We start from the raw sequence: 16,453 nt of genomic DNA, 5'->3' as shown, positions 1-16,453 counted from the left end.
AAAAAGATTGCTACTTGCGGTTCTCGTGATACTTATGAATTCTGGTTTTATTCAATAGCAGAATATATAGCAGCAATGCACTGAAAAGCGCTGTAATTAAAACTCAGTGGTTTTGTGGTGACGATGCATGTTGGATGTCCCTACAAAGCCATTTATTCTCAATGTTAGTTATATTTGCACCATTATTTATTAACTCTGTTATCTGTTTTTCTGTTTCCATTTGTGAGTAAACTATAATTGCATAATTGAGGTTTGTTATTCAGTATTCACGATGCACATGTCTATTTTTAATTACCTTTTGTAAACTATTATCTTAATCAGACTATAATAAAAAAGTGTGCATGCAGTGAGTAATTGGGATCAGAACCTTGAGAATTATATTTGTATAAAAATGTTGTATGACACTTTTTCATTTATAGAAAGGTTCAGAATCTATATGTACAGTATATGCTGCTGTGCTTTTGATTCAGTAAATGATCTCTGTGATAAGAGAGGAATAGAAATATGGAAAAGCACGGAAGGGGGATTTAGCCATAATTCACCCACACTGTTAAATCTTCTGAACAGTCGGGAAGATTTCACAGTAGCTTCCAAAGCACAGAGAGAAATTGCTGGTATACAGGCATCCACAGCTAAAATGATCGTTGCACTGGATGTGTTTAAGGCTCTTTTGCTCACTTGCTATGGCCTCTTTTCTGTGTCGCAACCACATCACACAATCATCCGCTGTCAGTTTGGTTTGGCCCGTGAAGTTGCTCTATTTTTATTTGACATGCTGATTTGAGACGATTTTCTATTGTGCGGTGTGTTACTACATCTGTTGTAGTTAATTTTTGCATGCGATTGCTATTTATCAGTGTGTTGGTTGTTGTACACTGATACTAAAATTCTATTAAGAGTAGGTTAGAAGGATGGACTGCAGATTGAATTATAAGTACGTTTGTGTCTGGAATCTACACTACAAATTGACTTCATCATTCTCCTGGTGTTTGTTTTTGTATCTGACGTTGGGAGACCGCAGCTCTGAACACATGTAGCGACACATGTGGTTTGATGAGGTAGTGCCACAGGAGAATTTCAGGGCATGGCTGGTATAATTTTCTCACTGCCTACCTCTGTGGATGGGTAATGGCTCCCCCCCTCCGTGAGATCCAGTTGGAACTGGAAATTTCTGGCCAGTGCTGGCTGTCTGCCCACTCCCACAGGCCAGGCTCCGTCAGCAGCACTTCCGGGAGTGTCTTGGCGCAGGAGGGGAAAGTGAGAAGGAAACAAACAGCAGCGGGCTTAGAAAGCAAAGGCAGACATGGGAATGGAAAGGGGTAATCTGGTTTGACAGAAAAGGCGCATAAGATGGCCACGAATTTGTCACTGACATGGATAAAGCCAACCATTAATATTGATAACCAGTTATATGTAAACATGAGATGGAAAAAAGGATGCTTTTCCCCCCCTTTTAAGCTGAGAGACAATACAGACTTTTCACAGCAGAATGAATATTTCACTGCTGCTTTAGGGTTTCACAGTTGTTTTTTTCTCCTATTTCTTTCCTGCACAATGTAATCTACATGTAGGGAGTGTGTAGGGCTGGGTGGTAAATCAAATATTTACCATAAATCTGTGGTGGATTTGCCAGGGATGTAAAATTATACATCATTATCATTGCAATGATTTTTTTTTTTGATTGATTGTTATTGAAGAAGGCATTTGACATGACAATGAGCGCGCACAAGACATTTGGGAGATTGTTTTTTTTTTATACAAAGGGAGGAGGACAAAGGAAATATTAATGAGCCCTAGGAAATGTGATACACGTGGACTCAATGCATAAGGAAACAAAGCAACTGGTGATGAATAATTGTGTTCTGTACCAGAGTGATAACAGGGAAGCCAAATTGTCACGGTTCTGTTAGATGGGTCCATATGCGGATTATTTTGTTAACATACAGGGTGGGAGAAAGCAAAAGACGAAGAGAACTAAAACCATAAAGAGAACCAGACTGTGTTATGTTCAATGATTAATTTTCAATGAAGTTCTGTAAACTACATTAAACTAGGCTACTTCTCAGCTGCTCTCAACTCTTTGCTGTGTTGCCAGCGATCTCTGCATTATGCTTACGAGATCACAAGGCATAGACCTGCTGTGTCAGACTTCTTAAATGATGGTGACTGCAAGTGAAGTGAAGCTACATCCACACTTGTCCAGATTCTTTTTGAAAACTCAGTTTGGGTGTGAGAACGCTCCTCGCCCATGCTCGCATCTTCACAGCACATTAGAGAAGTCGGCCGTCCATATGACAAGCACCTTAAAAACACTTAATCTTCCTGCTGCTCATGCGCAAGTGACAGTCAGGTAAAGATCGAAGCTCTTTTTGTGGCTGATCACGCCACCGAGCTTGATGCGATCCGCAGCACAGCAGCTCTGATTGTAAAGCATTTTGTCTTTTCTGCTTGTGTTACATATTGCTAAATTGAATGCCAAACAAGCGATCAAAAACAGAAAATAAAGACAGCCTGACACGCTTATCCGCATCCGCTTTTGTTTGTGCCACAGCCAGAGCCTGTATCATGTGGCTGTCTGACAGCGTATTTGGAAAGTTCTACCGTCTTACTCCACATTACAACGATGAGCCAGCATCCTTTATCTTCGATACGTTTATGTAGCTGAAATGCTGCTTTAGTGCCAACAGAATGCTTAAAAGGATGAAACAAATTTTGAAAAGATGCATTTTTGAACCTATCAACGTTAAGCCTGTGTTAATTAGGGTTAATTAGGGTGCGCCAAGTGCGCAAAGTTGGTGCCGTTGTAGTGGACTCGGCACGCAACGAAATGTAGTTCACACGCTTGTGGACATGGAAAGTATAACTTCGGCATAACTCAAGCTTTAGTGTGGATGGGGCATGAGACCAGTGTAGCAAGGGATGAAGAATGGGTACCTGAGAAAAACACACATTGTGGTAGGGATGGTTTGCGTTTACCACAATGCATTCAGAGCAAACCACAGTGTTTTATCAAGTACGCACAAAGAAAGTAGCTACCAAATCTGGAAACCGAAGCAATCTATTCCACCTCCTCATACAGCACCCATGCAGTACAGAGAGACAGTGTGTGTGATCATCAACCAGCCACAGTAAAATAAAAGAACCTCTTCACCATGTCTCGTTCATTTTTAATTGTAGGGCATGTTGTTTCATGTCTCACAGTTGTATCTCTTTTATCTTTTCCTCTGTTGCTACAGTGATTCTAGCAGTAGTTCTAGTGACGACTCCCCAGCACGCTCGGTGCAGTCTGCTGCTGTTCCTGCACCCTCAGCACTTCCTTTATCCTCCCTTGACAAGGATGAACCACGTAAAAGCTTTGGCATCAAGGTCCAAAATCTTCCTGTGCGCTCCACAGGTTAGTTGAACCATTCTCTCACTGCATGATGGTACAAAGAGATTCTTTCTGCAGAAATAGTGGAGTGTGGTGTTGCTGTACATGCATCAAATAAACTTTGACACAATTGACACACTACACACTATTCCCCATAGTCTTATACTGGAATGTTGCTGTCTTTTCATTATACATTCTGATCACACATTTCATCTGTTCTCTTCAGATACAAGTCTAAAGGATGGCTTGTTCCATGAATTTAAGAAACATGGAAAGGTAACATCGGTACAGATCCATGGAGCTTCTGAGGAGCGCTATGGGCTTGTCTTTTTTCGTCAGCAAGAAGACCAAGAGAAAGCACTGGGAGCATCAAAGGGGAAGCTGTTTTTCGGCATGCAAATTGATGTCACAGCCTGGAACGGACCTGGTAAATTCTTCTATGTGATTATATTACCACAAAAAACCAGAGCTTTGGGAGATCATGAGAGTCTAATAAGCACTTTATTTTCAGAGACGGAAAGTGAGAATGAGTTTCGACCCTTGGATGAGAGGATAGACGAGTTTCATCCCAAAGCCACTCGGACGTTATTCATTGGAAACCTGGAGAAGACCACCAGTTATCATGATCTGCTGAATATCTTTCAGCGCTTCGGGGAAATAGTGGTATGTGTCACACACTGAGATGGTTTATAATAAGACTTTATACTATACTGCCTTAGTCCACACTCTAAGTTGAACATGATTAATGCAATCACTGAGAATGCATGTCCGTTTCATTACTTTCCCAAAGGACATTGACATTAAGAAGGTGAATGGTGCCCCTCAGTATGCCTTCTTACAATACTGTGACATCGCCAGTGTCTGTAAGGCCATAAAGAAGATGGATGGCGAATATCTTGGTAACAATAGACTAAAGGTGAGAATTACAGAAATGTAACTTTAATTGTTATTTCTGCTTCCTGACAATACTTAATATTATTTAATGAGTATTTGTATAGAATTAATCAAATCAAATTTGCTAGAATGGCTCAAGTTGTTTAAAATTTCCAAAAGAAATCCCAACCATATGATTCATTATCCCTTTTTCAGCTGGGCTTTGGGAAAAGTATGCCTACAACATGTGTTTGGCTGGATGGATTAGCATCAAATACAACAGAGCAGTTTCTTACTCGTCATTTCTGCCGATATGGACATGTAGTCAAGGTAAGGCTTGGTTCATTTTCCCTTTCTTAGTTGTTTCCATGGTTTCCTTTCTGGCATCTTGGTATTCTATTCTTTTTCTGTCTTCCACAGGTTGTATTTGACAGAATGAAAGGAATGGCTCTTATCTTGTACAACAACATTGAATATGCACAGGCTGCTGTCAAAGATACAAAGGGGTGGAAAATTGGGGGCAACAAAATCAAGGTAATTAAAACAACGAAACTAAAATGTCTCTCTCCCTTTTTTTTTAATACTATGCATTCCATGAATTGCAGGTTTCTAATCTATATTTATTCCTCAGGTGGACTTTGCCAATCAGGAGAGTCAGATGGCTTTCTATCGTTCAATGCAGGCGTCTGGCCAGGATATTCGCGATTTCTATGACATTCTCTCAGAAAGAAGGTGGTGTATATTTTTAAAAATGAGATATGTGTTTGAATTACAACTAACAAAGTTCATATCAAAGTATGCTGAAATTTCTTTCTCTTGGGTGTATTTTTGACAGGGATGATCGACGATCTCAGTATGAGTTTCAAGCAGAAAGGCAATTTTACGAAAATGTACGAACACCGGGAACATACACTGAGGATCAACGTCGCAAATACGCTGCCAGAAGTCGTGAATTCTACACCGAATGGGATCCTTATCAGGGAGATTACTATGATCCACAATATTTTGATGATCCTCGAGAATATCGAGAATTCCGAGCTGACCCATATGAACAGGACATTCGCAAATACAGCTATCTGCAACGGGAACGTGAAAGAGAGAGGGAACGCTTTGAAACTGATCGTGGACGTGACCATGGCAGAAGGACAATTGAGCGTAGCCAAAGCCCATCTCATATTGCCCCTCGTCGCCCTGCCAGCCCCACTGCATCTCCTTCTCTTTCTGAGAGGATACCAAGCGATTCCGACCGCCGGATTTGTTGTCGATCCTCTGAAAGAAGCGGTAGCTGCAGTTCAATATCGCCCCCCAGATTTGAAAAACTTGAAAAATCACGCCCAGAGAGGTATAATAAAACTGAGAAGCTTGAGAAGGATAAAGTTTTTGAAGTGGAAAGAGGGAATTTTGTTGAAAAGGAGAAACGTGCTGGACGCAAAGATCGAGGGGACAAGGAGAAAACTGAGAAACAGAGGATTAAAAAGCACAAAGTAGCATCACCTACCATCGAAACATGTGAGACAGAACCTGAACTTGAAAGAGATGTTAGTCCTGATTCAGCCCTTCGGAGTAAAAACAGTAAAATTCAAAAGGAAGTTTCAAGCAAAGGAAGGTTGGACCTTTTACCTTGTGTGGTGCAACTAACCCGTGTTAAGGAAAAAGAAGGAAAATTAATTGCTCATGCTGTCCAAGAAAAACAGATATCAAGGGTTGGGAGTGACAGTCCTCGATTGGCTTCACCTTCAGCTGAACAGAGGAGTCCTCCATTCCGTCCATCAGAGCCAACAAAAAGTGAAATCAGTAAGCATGGAAAGATGCCCAGAGAAAAGAATATAGCTAGTTTAGTGGAAGTAATTGACAAGGATGCCAAAATTAAAACCAAAAAACATGGAAAATCAGAAATGGGATTTGATAGTGGTGTTTCTGTTGATATTGACCGTTTAGCTGCAAGGAAAAGACGATTTGAAGATGCTGGTAAAACAGATCGACCAAAAAGAACAGTTGAAGAGGAGGTTGGTAGACCCAGTCTTCATAAAATGTGGAATTATTCTAAGGAGACAGACCTGGAGAAGACTCTCTTGATAAAAGGGATGCATAAAAGGGAACACCACAAGGATAAATCTTTTCGAATTCTTTCAGCTGATAGTCCTAAAGATGGGCAAAACTGTGAGAACCTCTCCATGGGGCTTACTCTGGAGCAGCAATCATGCTTACAAGAGATGCCTGAAGATTCTGTGGATCAATTGGACAATACTTACCTTAAAATGGATTATGAGCACACAAAAAGCCAAAACAGCTCAAATGTCACAAAGATGTCAGAAGTTGGCAGACTTGAGCTGGATGAATCAAAAGAACAGCAGAAAGAGCCTTTGTCTGAAAATGAACACAGCAGAGCAAAGTTCAGAGAATCGAGCGATGGTGATGAACGGTTTATGTCGCATGTTGACCAGAGTAATAGTTGCTCAAAAGAAACCGAACCGAGTCGATGGCTAAGACATAAACTTGGTGAGCATGATAAGTTTACCAGATTTGAAAACTCACAAAGTAATGAGAATGAGGATATGGAAAAGGATTGTACCGTGCATGATATTGCAAAACCAACTCAGGATACTGCAAATGATGACTTGCATTCCAGTAAACGTAAAGAAAAGGAGAATTTTGACTTTGAAATTGTCAATTCAAAAAGACAACGAAACTTTGCAAGTTCACAGAAGTTGAATGAGGATACTTATCAGAGTATTCCACCCTCAATAGGCTCTGGTCAACTTTCTGCAAATGAAGAAGATGAAACTGCCCAGGTGTCCTTGTCAGTCATAAAGAAAGAAAGGAAATCCTCTCCAACAGATGACAAATTTTCACAAATTGAATCACTGAAAAACAATCTGGCCTTGACCGCGAGCCATTTTCAGTCTTCTGACACTGAGATTCCAAAACTTAAGACAACCTTGCTTGGGTCTGGTGAGGAGTTACTGCAACGCTGGGAAACAAGAATCAAATCTGATTCACCGAGAATGGAACTGACATTTCCAAGTGATATTGTGAAACGGGAAAGTATCAGCAAATGTCTTGGCCAGGATTTGGAGCCTGGAGAAGTGCAGTCTGATTCAGACGAGGATGGAGGGAACAAACAGAACTCTCCCAAGTCCAGCACTTCCCTGTCTTATATTTTGAGAGAACGTGAAGAAAGGATGACAGAGCTGAAGCTTGCAAGCTCATTAGAAAAAAATAAGTTTTATTCATTTGCATTAGATAAGACTATTACTCCTGATACAAAAGCACTCCTAGAAAGGGCCAAGACCTTGTATTCATCCCGGGAAGATAATTGGTCTTTTCTTCCCTCCCGCTTTCCAACCTCCCACAGCTGTTCCGATAAAGACAAGGTAGAACTAACACCTCGACCTATTCCTTCTTGGTACATGAAGAAGAAGAAGATTCGCACAGATTCTGACGAGAAGCTGCACAATAAAAAGGAAGAACTTAAGCCACAGGACCAAGAGCGGCAGGAACTGTTTGCGTCTCGTTTTCTCCACAGCTCAATCTTTGAACAAGATTCGCGCCGCTTGCAACATCTTGGACGCAAAGATCAAGTTTCAGAAAAGGGTATTGGTAGGCCTTTTGCTAAGTCAATGCCTACTGAAGTACAACCAGAACCCAGTGGAGATGACGTTTCACAAGAGCCCATAGTGCTTTTTCATAGTCGATTTTTGGAGCTGCAACAACAAAAGGACAAAGAACATCCACTACAGGATACTGAGAATGACACTGTAGTCACAGAAATGAAAAGTGATGGGGCACAGAATTGTGATAATGTGTTGTCTGTAAAGTTACCTGAGCCCATTCAAAAAGGTGATGACAAATCAACCAGTCCTCTGTCAAAAATCTCAGTTTCTCCATGTGCTCCTTCTCCTAAAGAGATTTCTTCAACAGAAAATAAAGAAGTTCTAAGTCCATCTTCAGAGGAATCTTTGTTAATTATCAAAGAAGAAAAAATAGAACCTGCCCTTGAAGTATCTCCATGTCAGTCTTGTCCTGAGGAAGACATCAAACCAATTGCTCCTAAGCTAACCATAACCCCCCCATTAGTCCTTTCGGAGCCAGAAACTGATATTGAGACAAAAGTGGAGATGGAGTGGAGGGGAGAATCAAAAGTGAAAATCGGAAATAGTTTGGCTGTGGAACATAATCCTCTTGCGGAAGATAAGCCTCCAACTCCTGGTGGTTCCCTAACTAGTTTTGAGACAGGGAGTGCAGTATTCACTTATTCTGATTATCCGAAGATTTCAGAAAAAGCAGAAATCAAGACTGAACCTCAAACTGAAAATCAAGAATCAAAAGACCTTGAGGAATCTCCGAAAAATGAGATGGACAATGATGTATGTATGCCTGAGCTGGAGGCAGAAATAAAGCCATTACCAAGCCGAAGACAGCCCAAAAGTAAAAGGACCAAATCATTGTCAGTATTACGTACTTCACAGTCTTCACCAATTGCTGCCAGTGAAAAACCTGCAACTCGAAAGAGTGAACGGATTGACAGAGAGAAACTTAAGAGGGCTTCATCTCCTCGAGCAGAAGTACCGAAAGCATCATTTGAGTCAAAAGCCAAGTCACCAATACATGCATCAGATTCTGAACAAAACCTTGAGTCAACTTTGATCCATGGTAGGACGCGTCGTAGAAATGTAAAATCAGTCTATGCCACACTGCATGAAGCGGATCAAGCTGGTAAAGACGTAGTTGAGTCGCCACGCTCTATGCGCAAACGAGGTGCAGATAAAGAACCACTACAGCAAGATGTTCAAATCCCATCTGCCAACACAAGGCGAGGACGGCCACCTAAGAGGGGAGCCAAACGAGGAGAGGATCTATCACCTGTAAAAGATGATCAACAGAAAGTGGTGGAGGATGATATGGATGTTATAAGAGACATGTCAACCTCAGTGGAGGTTGTAAAACCCTCTGAGGGATGGCGATCACCCCGCACCCAGAAATTGCAACCAGCACCACTAACTTCATCTGCTTTAACATCAGTTGGTAAGAAAGGGAATAGAATAGACAAACAATCTGGAGCTACAATACCAGCTGAAGAGGCCGATTTGCCAAGTCATGGTGATTCAGAGTTTAAACCTAAGGCTGAAACTGAACTGGTTGAGAAATTACCTGAAAAGGAGGAAAACACTGGTGGAATGAAATCTGATGATGGGGACATTGAAAGGATAGACACTGGTTCCTCGGAGTGGAAACAACAACCTGAAAAGAGTGCTAAAATGAAAACACCAAGAATAAAACGAAATACTAAACAGCTCCCTGAAGATAAATCACATAGCCTAAAAAATCTTGAGATCCGTGTAAGTGTTGATGATGTCAAAGGCTTACTTCGTACAGAAGACGTTGAGAGACCTCCGTCATTTGAAGCTCCTACTATTGGGAGAATCAAGACAGAACTACAAGAGAATGAGGAAACAAAAAGAATACAGTTTCCAAAACAAAAGGAGCTTGCTGCTGAGCAAAAGGAAGAGACACTGTTAGAACCTGAACCTCCTGCAGATCCAGCTGCTGCTCTCTTGGCGCGACAGATGGAATTGGAACAAGCTGTTGAAAATATTGCCAAACTTACAGTTGAGCAACCATCGCGATCTTACAAGGAACAGCCCACAGAGCAACGTGCTCCACTGCCTCCTGTCATAGTAGAGCCTGAAGTTGAGGTTGAGGAAGAGGAAGAAAAGCCAGCTAATCCTGCAAGTGAAACTGAACTTGCAGCTGCCATTGATTCCATTACAGCTGAAGACACATCTGCAGATGGATTTACATCTCCTCCTACATACACTGCTCTAATTCCAAATTCTGAACCTTTGACATCACCATCTTCCAATGAAATAATGGAGCCTGAAACACACATGGTAATAAACAATATTCTTGCAGCAGACTCAGATGATGGTCCCTCGACACCCAGCCCAAAAGGTCTAATAGTAGAGCCTAAAGAAGTTGAGGACTCAGCTCTTATTGAAATGCCCAAGAAAATGGGCAAAGTCAGAGCAAAGACTCCAAAAAAGGCAAGGAGTCGTAAAGGTCCAGCTAATAAAAAAGTTGATACTGCTGGAGATGTTTCACAACCAGAGCCCTCCCCAGTAAAACTACCCGAGTCAATCCCAGAAGACCCGGGAACCATTAACTCTAAAGCAGTTACTGTTACAGCTGGCGTAACAGGAGCGACATCTGTGGTCACTGCTGTTGCAACCTGCAGGCGTGATGTTACAAGTGCTATAACTGTGGACACTCCCAAAGAGGCAGAGCAGCCTGAAGTTGAACAGCCTGTACCCAAAGAATCAGCTTTTCACTCTGGCACAAGCAACATTTCCAGTTGTAAAAATCATCTCCAGGCAACAGACATATCCACCCCTATTGTTGTCCCAGCTTCTGTCCGACCACAGCCTGCATCACAATACAATGTACCCCTGTTGCGGCCTGTAAAAATGCCTGTCTCCCCAGATTGGCCACCTAGAGCTGAAGAAAGTAGAATCCATATGGCTCCTTCATGTCAAGTTACAGTAGTAACTCCTTCGGTACCAGCACCAACTGCACTTGCAAACCCTTCAGCAAATCCACCAATGCCTCCTGATACGAAGGCATCGGATATTGACCCTAGTTCCAGTACCTTAAGAAAAATCCTAATGGAACCTAAATATGTCTCTGCATCAAACAGCAACGCTATACCCATCACTATGGTGACATCTGCACTGTCCGAGCCTTCACGGATTGCAGAGAATGAAAATCCCTCTGGTACAGTGGGTACTAGGTATTTGCATCTTGACGAAAGACCTTTACCAACCCAGCCCTCACACCACAAGCCTTCCCCTCTTACAGAGTCCCAGCAGAACTGTGGAGAGAAAACTCAGCATACAATCATTTCCTCACCTACTACCTCAGTAATTAGTCGAATTCCAATGCCTTATGACACAGAAGAAACTCCACGAATTTCCTTAAGCAACCGAAGCATTGGCCTATCCACTCCTAAGCAAAAATATAGATCAAATTCCAATGAAAATAGTCGCTACCATGGAATGGATCCAGTAGACGATGGGACTCGAGGGCGCTCGGTTGTTGAGCCCACCCCTTACAGTATAGGTTCCAGTCCAGGATTACGGATGAATACGTCAGAGGGTGTTGTTGTTCTGAGTTATTCAGGGCAAAAAACTGAAGGACCTCATAGGATGAGAGCCAAAATTAGTCAAATACCCCAAGCTAGTGCTGGGGATATAGAGTTTCAAAAATCTGTCTCCAAATCTCAGATTAAACAAGATGGACCAATCACATCATCCCAGTCACCCACCCCAAAAGTAGCCTCAACTCCTACGCCCTTTGTCCACACAGGGGTTCTTTTGACAACCCAGTCCTATAACTCCCAACAAGTCATTTCTAGTACCAAGCAGGAGAATATTGGTTGTGACAAATCGGAAACTCCATATCACACATCATCCCATGTGGGTGTTGTTAAGATGTTCCAACAAGCAGTTCCAACACCCAGTGCCCCTCAATTGTTGATGTACAACCCAGCTGTGATACAGCACCAGCACAAAAGAGGAGTAGTTACAGAACCTCTAACAAAGAAGATGGACATGAGTAAAGCAGCTCAGCAGTCTAACATAAGCCCAGTCATGAGTCCACACCACCAATCACTGTCTGGAACCCGTATGAGCCCCAGCCCTGGTATACCCACAGATCGCTCCGCTGTACACCTAAAGCAAGAACCACAGTCTCCACGAACAGCTGTTCACTCCTCTTCACCCTTTGCCAAAGCCTGTTCTCCCATGGGATCTTCTGTCGTTTTGGGGCATAGCATTCCTGCGATGTCTACATATCATTCTAGTATGCATCACCCTCACCAAGAACATTCTTCTGTCATAATTCAGCCTCACAGTGCCACTCAGTCAATGGCACACGAGGCTAGAATGAACACCTCACCGATAACTAGTATCAGCTATGGAAGACGTGCTGATTCTCTGCCATCTCCCCATCCAGGCCCTCCGCAGCGCTCAAACACGCCGCAGTCCAATGTAATCCGAGATATGGTACTGCAGTCTCATTCAAGCCCTAAGGGGTCAGTGTCAGGTGCAAGCGTCAGCAGCGGAAGTGAAGAAGATCTTCGACACTTTAACCAAGCTCATAGTAGGCCTTCAGTGCCTCAGCTCCAGGCAGATGTAATGATGATGCACAGTGACCACAGAGGGCTTCACCCAAGCATACGCATGGATCAATACAGAGACATGCATCAACGTATCCTTATGCACCAGAAATTGGGAGAGCAGGCCACTGCAGAAGCAAGGCAGTCTCGCGGGTCAGAGACCGGCGCAACGTCTTTGAGCAACATCTCTGGTCTTTCCAAGGGTCCTATAGGGGGGAAAAACATGGACCATGCAGCAAAAGAGTCTACTCAACCACTGGAAGAAAAGATGATACACCCACCCCCGAATGAGAGTAGGATTAGGGGACTTCATGCATCCAGTCCAGTCTTGGTTTCTCCACACCCTCATGGGGTTCAACTGATCAATCAAGGAGGTGCAGGTTCCTTCACAGTTTATCGAGACATGCGGAGTTACCCTTCCCAGTTTCCAGGACATCCTTCATCAGGACAGAACCTTGCTAACCAAGGCATTGCGTCTTCACAGGTAGGGATTCCTATCATTTGACTCTATGAAAATAATGATGACTTTACAAGTCATATACTGTACTAAATTACATATATAATAATAAGTTTTATTAATTTTCTGCATATATTCTTAATTAGATCCCTTCAGAGGCCGAGCTGGGTCACAGGGGAAAATTGTCTCAGTCCATTGGGGGAGGAATCGATACCAAGCCAGAGAATTCCCATCTTCGCCACACTACCTCTATTGATGTCTCGCACATCTCCCGCATTCAAGGGGATACTGTCTCCCCCTCATATCAATCTCCCATGTCTTCACCCATGACGTCTCCTATGGCTCTATCACACAAGCCAGATCTTTCCACCCTGCAGAAAGGCCCACCAGCCTTCCTGACAATATCTTCGCCTGCAGTGCACCAATCAAGTTCAGTGCATCCCCGAACTGATGCCAAGCTGGAACATTCAGGACATCGTTCCGTTGACATGGTGCAGCTTTTGACGGTATGGATAGAAAAACACTTGTGCATATATTCACTTAAATCAGAGAACATTATACAGGGAATACAGTTTGAGTGCAACCTTCTCTTAATGTTTTCTGATACAGAAATACCCAATCGTATGGCAAGGACTTTTGGCTTTGAAGAATGACCAGGCTGCTGTTCAGTTACACTTTGTTTCTGGCAACAACATTCTGTCCCAGCGCTCCCTACCGCCCCCAGAGGGTGGTGCTCTTCTTCGTATTGTCCAGAGGATGAGGCTTGAGGCCTCCCAGTTGGACAGTGTGGCACGCAGAATGACTGTGAGTCTTTTTTCCATGATCTGTTTTTTCAGCTGTTTATAACGTGGCAAACATAAGATTTTGGTGGGGATTTGCACATAATGTAAAGTAAGGCATTTGCTCTAGAGATACAATTATGCATATATTTCTTATAAGCAGTTTATTATCATTCATGACAGGTGGAGAATGACTACTGTTTGCTACTGGCTCTACCCTGTGGTCGAGACCAAGATGATGTCCTTGGTCAAACTCAAGCCTTGAACAGTGGCTTCATCACCTACCTACAAGCCAAACAGGCAGCTGGCATCATCAATGTCCCCAATCCCGGCTCCAATCAGGTCTGTGGCCATTAGTAAATATTGCCTGTGATTGATAATGTAATGTAATTGTATGGAGGCTCTCTTATCTTCTTGTTTTTGTCTTTGGATTCACAGCCAGCTTATGTGGTGCAGATTTTCCCGCCGTGTGAATTCTCGGAGTGCCACCTTTCCCGCCTGGCCCCAGACCTTCTCAACAGCATCTCCAGTATTTCCCCTCACCTCATGATTGTCATCGCCTCCGTTTAATTACCTCCATTGTTTTTTCTGATCAAAGCCAACACCAGCCCTTTTGGACTTGTCCAGTTTTGCTGGGAATTCCTCATATTTCTTTTATTATTTTTATTATTTTATAAAATTAATTTAGCATGCACTCACTTATACTTTTTGACTTCACCAAGTCCTTAAGTCATCCAATGACGTAATTCCCAAACTCTACTTTTACGCAGAGGATATTATGGGTCAAATGGGTTTTTTTGATGATAAGTTGTTTTTGCTCATACATTTTTGCCATCTTTGGAGGTGTTGTGGATAGCCTTCTCTAATTCCTAGCATTCCCAAGGCTATGGAATGAGACCCTTCTATGGGATATTTTTACCTTCATAAAAGTGATTGTGTTTTTTAAGCGAACTTATGTGAAAAATCATTGCACTATGTTAAGGAAAAAAATTGTGAACTTTGTACAGATTTGAGTATAAAATGATATGTTATGAAATGATTCTTCATGTGATCAGCCATGCTTTTTGCAAGATGAAAGAAAATCATTGCCTGGAAAATGATGGAGAATCATTTTGACAAGTTCCATTGCTTTGTCTTCTTCACCATCAGCCAATGTCTACTTCATTTCTTGAGTCAACTCTCCATCCCAAAGTGTTCTTGCCCCAGGAACTCATTTTGGGACATTTTGAGTTGTACAGTTTACACTTAATGCCTCAACTGGGGACTATATAAAATATTTAATTTGTTTATTTTTGTTTGCATCTTTAAGCCTATGGGTATTGTGGACAATTGTGAAACTGTAAATAGTATAAATATTTAAAGACTGGAGCAATGTTGAGAGACCAAGTGGATTATTTTACAAGACAGTTCATCAGATCTCGATGCTTTCTTTCTTTCTTTCCTTCTTTCTTTCTTTGGGCAGGGGGGGAGGAGGTGAATGGTGGGAAGGATCTATGTGGGATCCAGGATATGGGATGACAAAAATATTTTTTAAATGGATTCTGTGCCAAAATGTCTTTTGCAAATGCTTAACACACGTAATGTATCTAAAAAAAAAAATCAATCAGAACCTATTTTCATATGTGACTTTGTATTTTGCCACTCAGAGGGCAGACTTGATTCCCTTTCTGGTATTGTTCATCAGCCCAACTCTGTTACTACAGTGCTTTTACATTATGAAATTGAATCCTCATTTTTGAAGGAACAGATGTATTGTCGTTGATGAGTATCTGCTTTCTGTTTACCATGCTGATCTATGTTTCATGATTTTGACGTTGTCCTCTACTGCCCCCTGCTGTCTGTTTTGAAACTCGTCCTCCCACATATGGTCCGTGCCCTGAGGTCATTTAATTTGTGTTTTCAGACAGATGTGCTGTAGAATGCTTTATTTTTTAAATCATAATAAGTAAAGTGTAATCACACAGGTGAAGAATGTGACTTGAACTTGATATCATACCGCTAATGGATGTTTTAATCATCAGTTTCCATCTCTCCCCTTAACTATTGTCTCCTTGAGCCAAGCTGTACATACTAATGTCTTTAATCTGTGCTCTTGTGTATTTTTCCTTTCATGCTCGTCTTTTTTTCAGGGTCCTTATTTTTGTTTTGTGTAACAAAACAAAGCAGTCTGAAAGAGACAGGAGAAAGGTGTGTGAAACCGATGCTGAAAGTAAACCATGCTTGTCAGTTCTGTGGTGTAAATATTTCTGACTGCAAGCTGAATTCTCTCATGTTTATGTTGAAGGCACTTATAATTTTTGATAAACAAATGAGGAGAAAATACAGAAAAACAAACTTAAAAATGGTGATTAATATAAAAACTGTCTTTTGATCAATCTTCATTTTGAGTGTATTTTGCTGTTCCTCCATGAGGACATTTTAAACTGTAAAATAAATGGTTGTTTAACTTACTTCTGAAGATCATTAAATGGTCCGTCACTCTAGCTTTGTGTTTTTCTCACTTGCCTTCAGAAACTGAAGCTGTCCTAATGCAAATACTGGAGATGAAAATTGATGTGGTCCAATGTGTGTAAACCTCAGGATTCACCCTTCAACACGTTCCTACATTTCTTTATTTACTTGCTTTTTAGAATATTTCCAAATGACTTAACAGACACATTTGTCAAACGTTGCATATGTGCTGTATTCTTTATTGACATTTTTCTATTATTTCAAAAAGAAATGGACCCTTTCGTAGAGGTAATGATGTCACCGCTGCAATTTCCATAAACAAGATTAATTGAAATTGATGACCTTAAATG

At 41.8% G+C, this 16,453-nt stretch overlaps 1 protein-coding gene across 1 annotated transcript in view; it reads left to right on the top strand.

Annotated features, from left to right (window-relative positions):
* Positions 1 to 16,135, top strand: part of spen (spen family transcriptional repressor) — a 28,146-nt gene extending 12,011 nt beyond the window's left edge. The window contains exons 4-15 of the mRNA XM_076167152.1: positions 3,237 to 3,394; positions 3,597 to 3,797; positions 3,882 to 4,033; positions 4,161 to 4,286; positions 4,460 to 4,573; positions 4,664 to 4,777; positions 4,875 to 4,975; positions 5,079 to 12,900; positions 13,020 to 13,379; positions 13,483 to 13,677; positions 13,836 to 13,994; positions 14,091 to 16,135. Of these exons, the coding sequence (XP_076023267.1) occupies positions 3,237 to 3,394; positions 3,597 to 3,797; positions 3,882 to 4,033; positions 4,161 to 4,286; positions 4,460 to 4,573; positions 4,664 to 4,777; positions 4,875 to 4,975; positions 5,079 to 12,900; positions 13,020 to 13,379; positions 13,483 to 13,677; positions 13,836 to 13,994; positions 14,091 to 14,222 (9,634 nt within the window). The 3' untranslated portion in view covers positions 14,223 to 16,135. The remainder of the gene's footprint in view (positions 1 to 3,236; positions 3,395 to 3,596; positions 3,798 to 3,881; positions 4,034 to 4,160; positions 4,287 to 4,459; positions 4,574 to 4,663; positions 4,778 to 4,874; positions 4,976 to 5,078; positions 12,901 to 13,019; positions 13,380 to 13,482; positions 13,678 to 13,835; positions 13,995 to 14,090) is intronic.
* Positions 16,136 to 16,453: the final 318 nt, after the last annotated feature.

This window comes from Genypterus blacodes, unplaced genomic scaffold, assembly GCF_046128005.1.
Source record: "Genypterus blacodes isolate CSIRO-AG114 ecotype Tasmania unplaced genomic scaffold, CSIRO-AGI_Gbla_v1 ptg000156l_1, whole genome shotgun sequence".
In the NCBI taxonomy this organism is placed as follows: Eukaryota; Metazoa; Chordata; class Actinopteri; order Ophidiiformes; family Ophidiidae; genus Genypterus; species Genypterus blacodes.
This window is presented reverse-complemented; position numbering and strand designations above follow the sequence as displayed.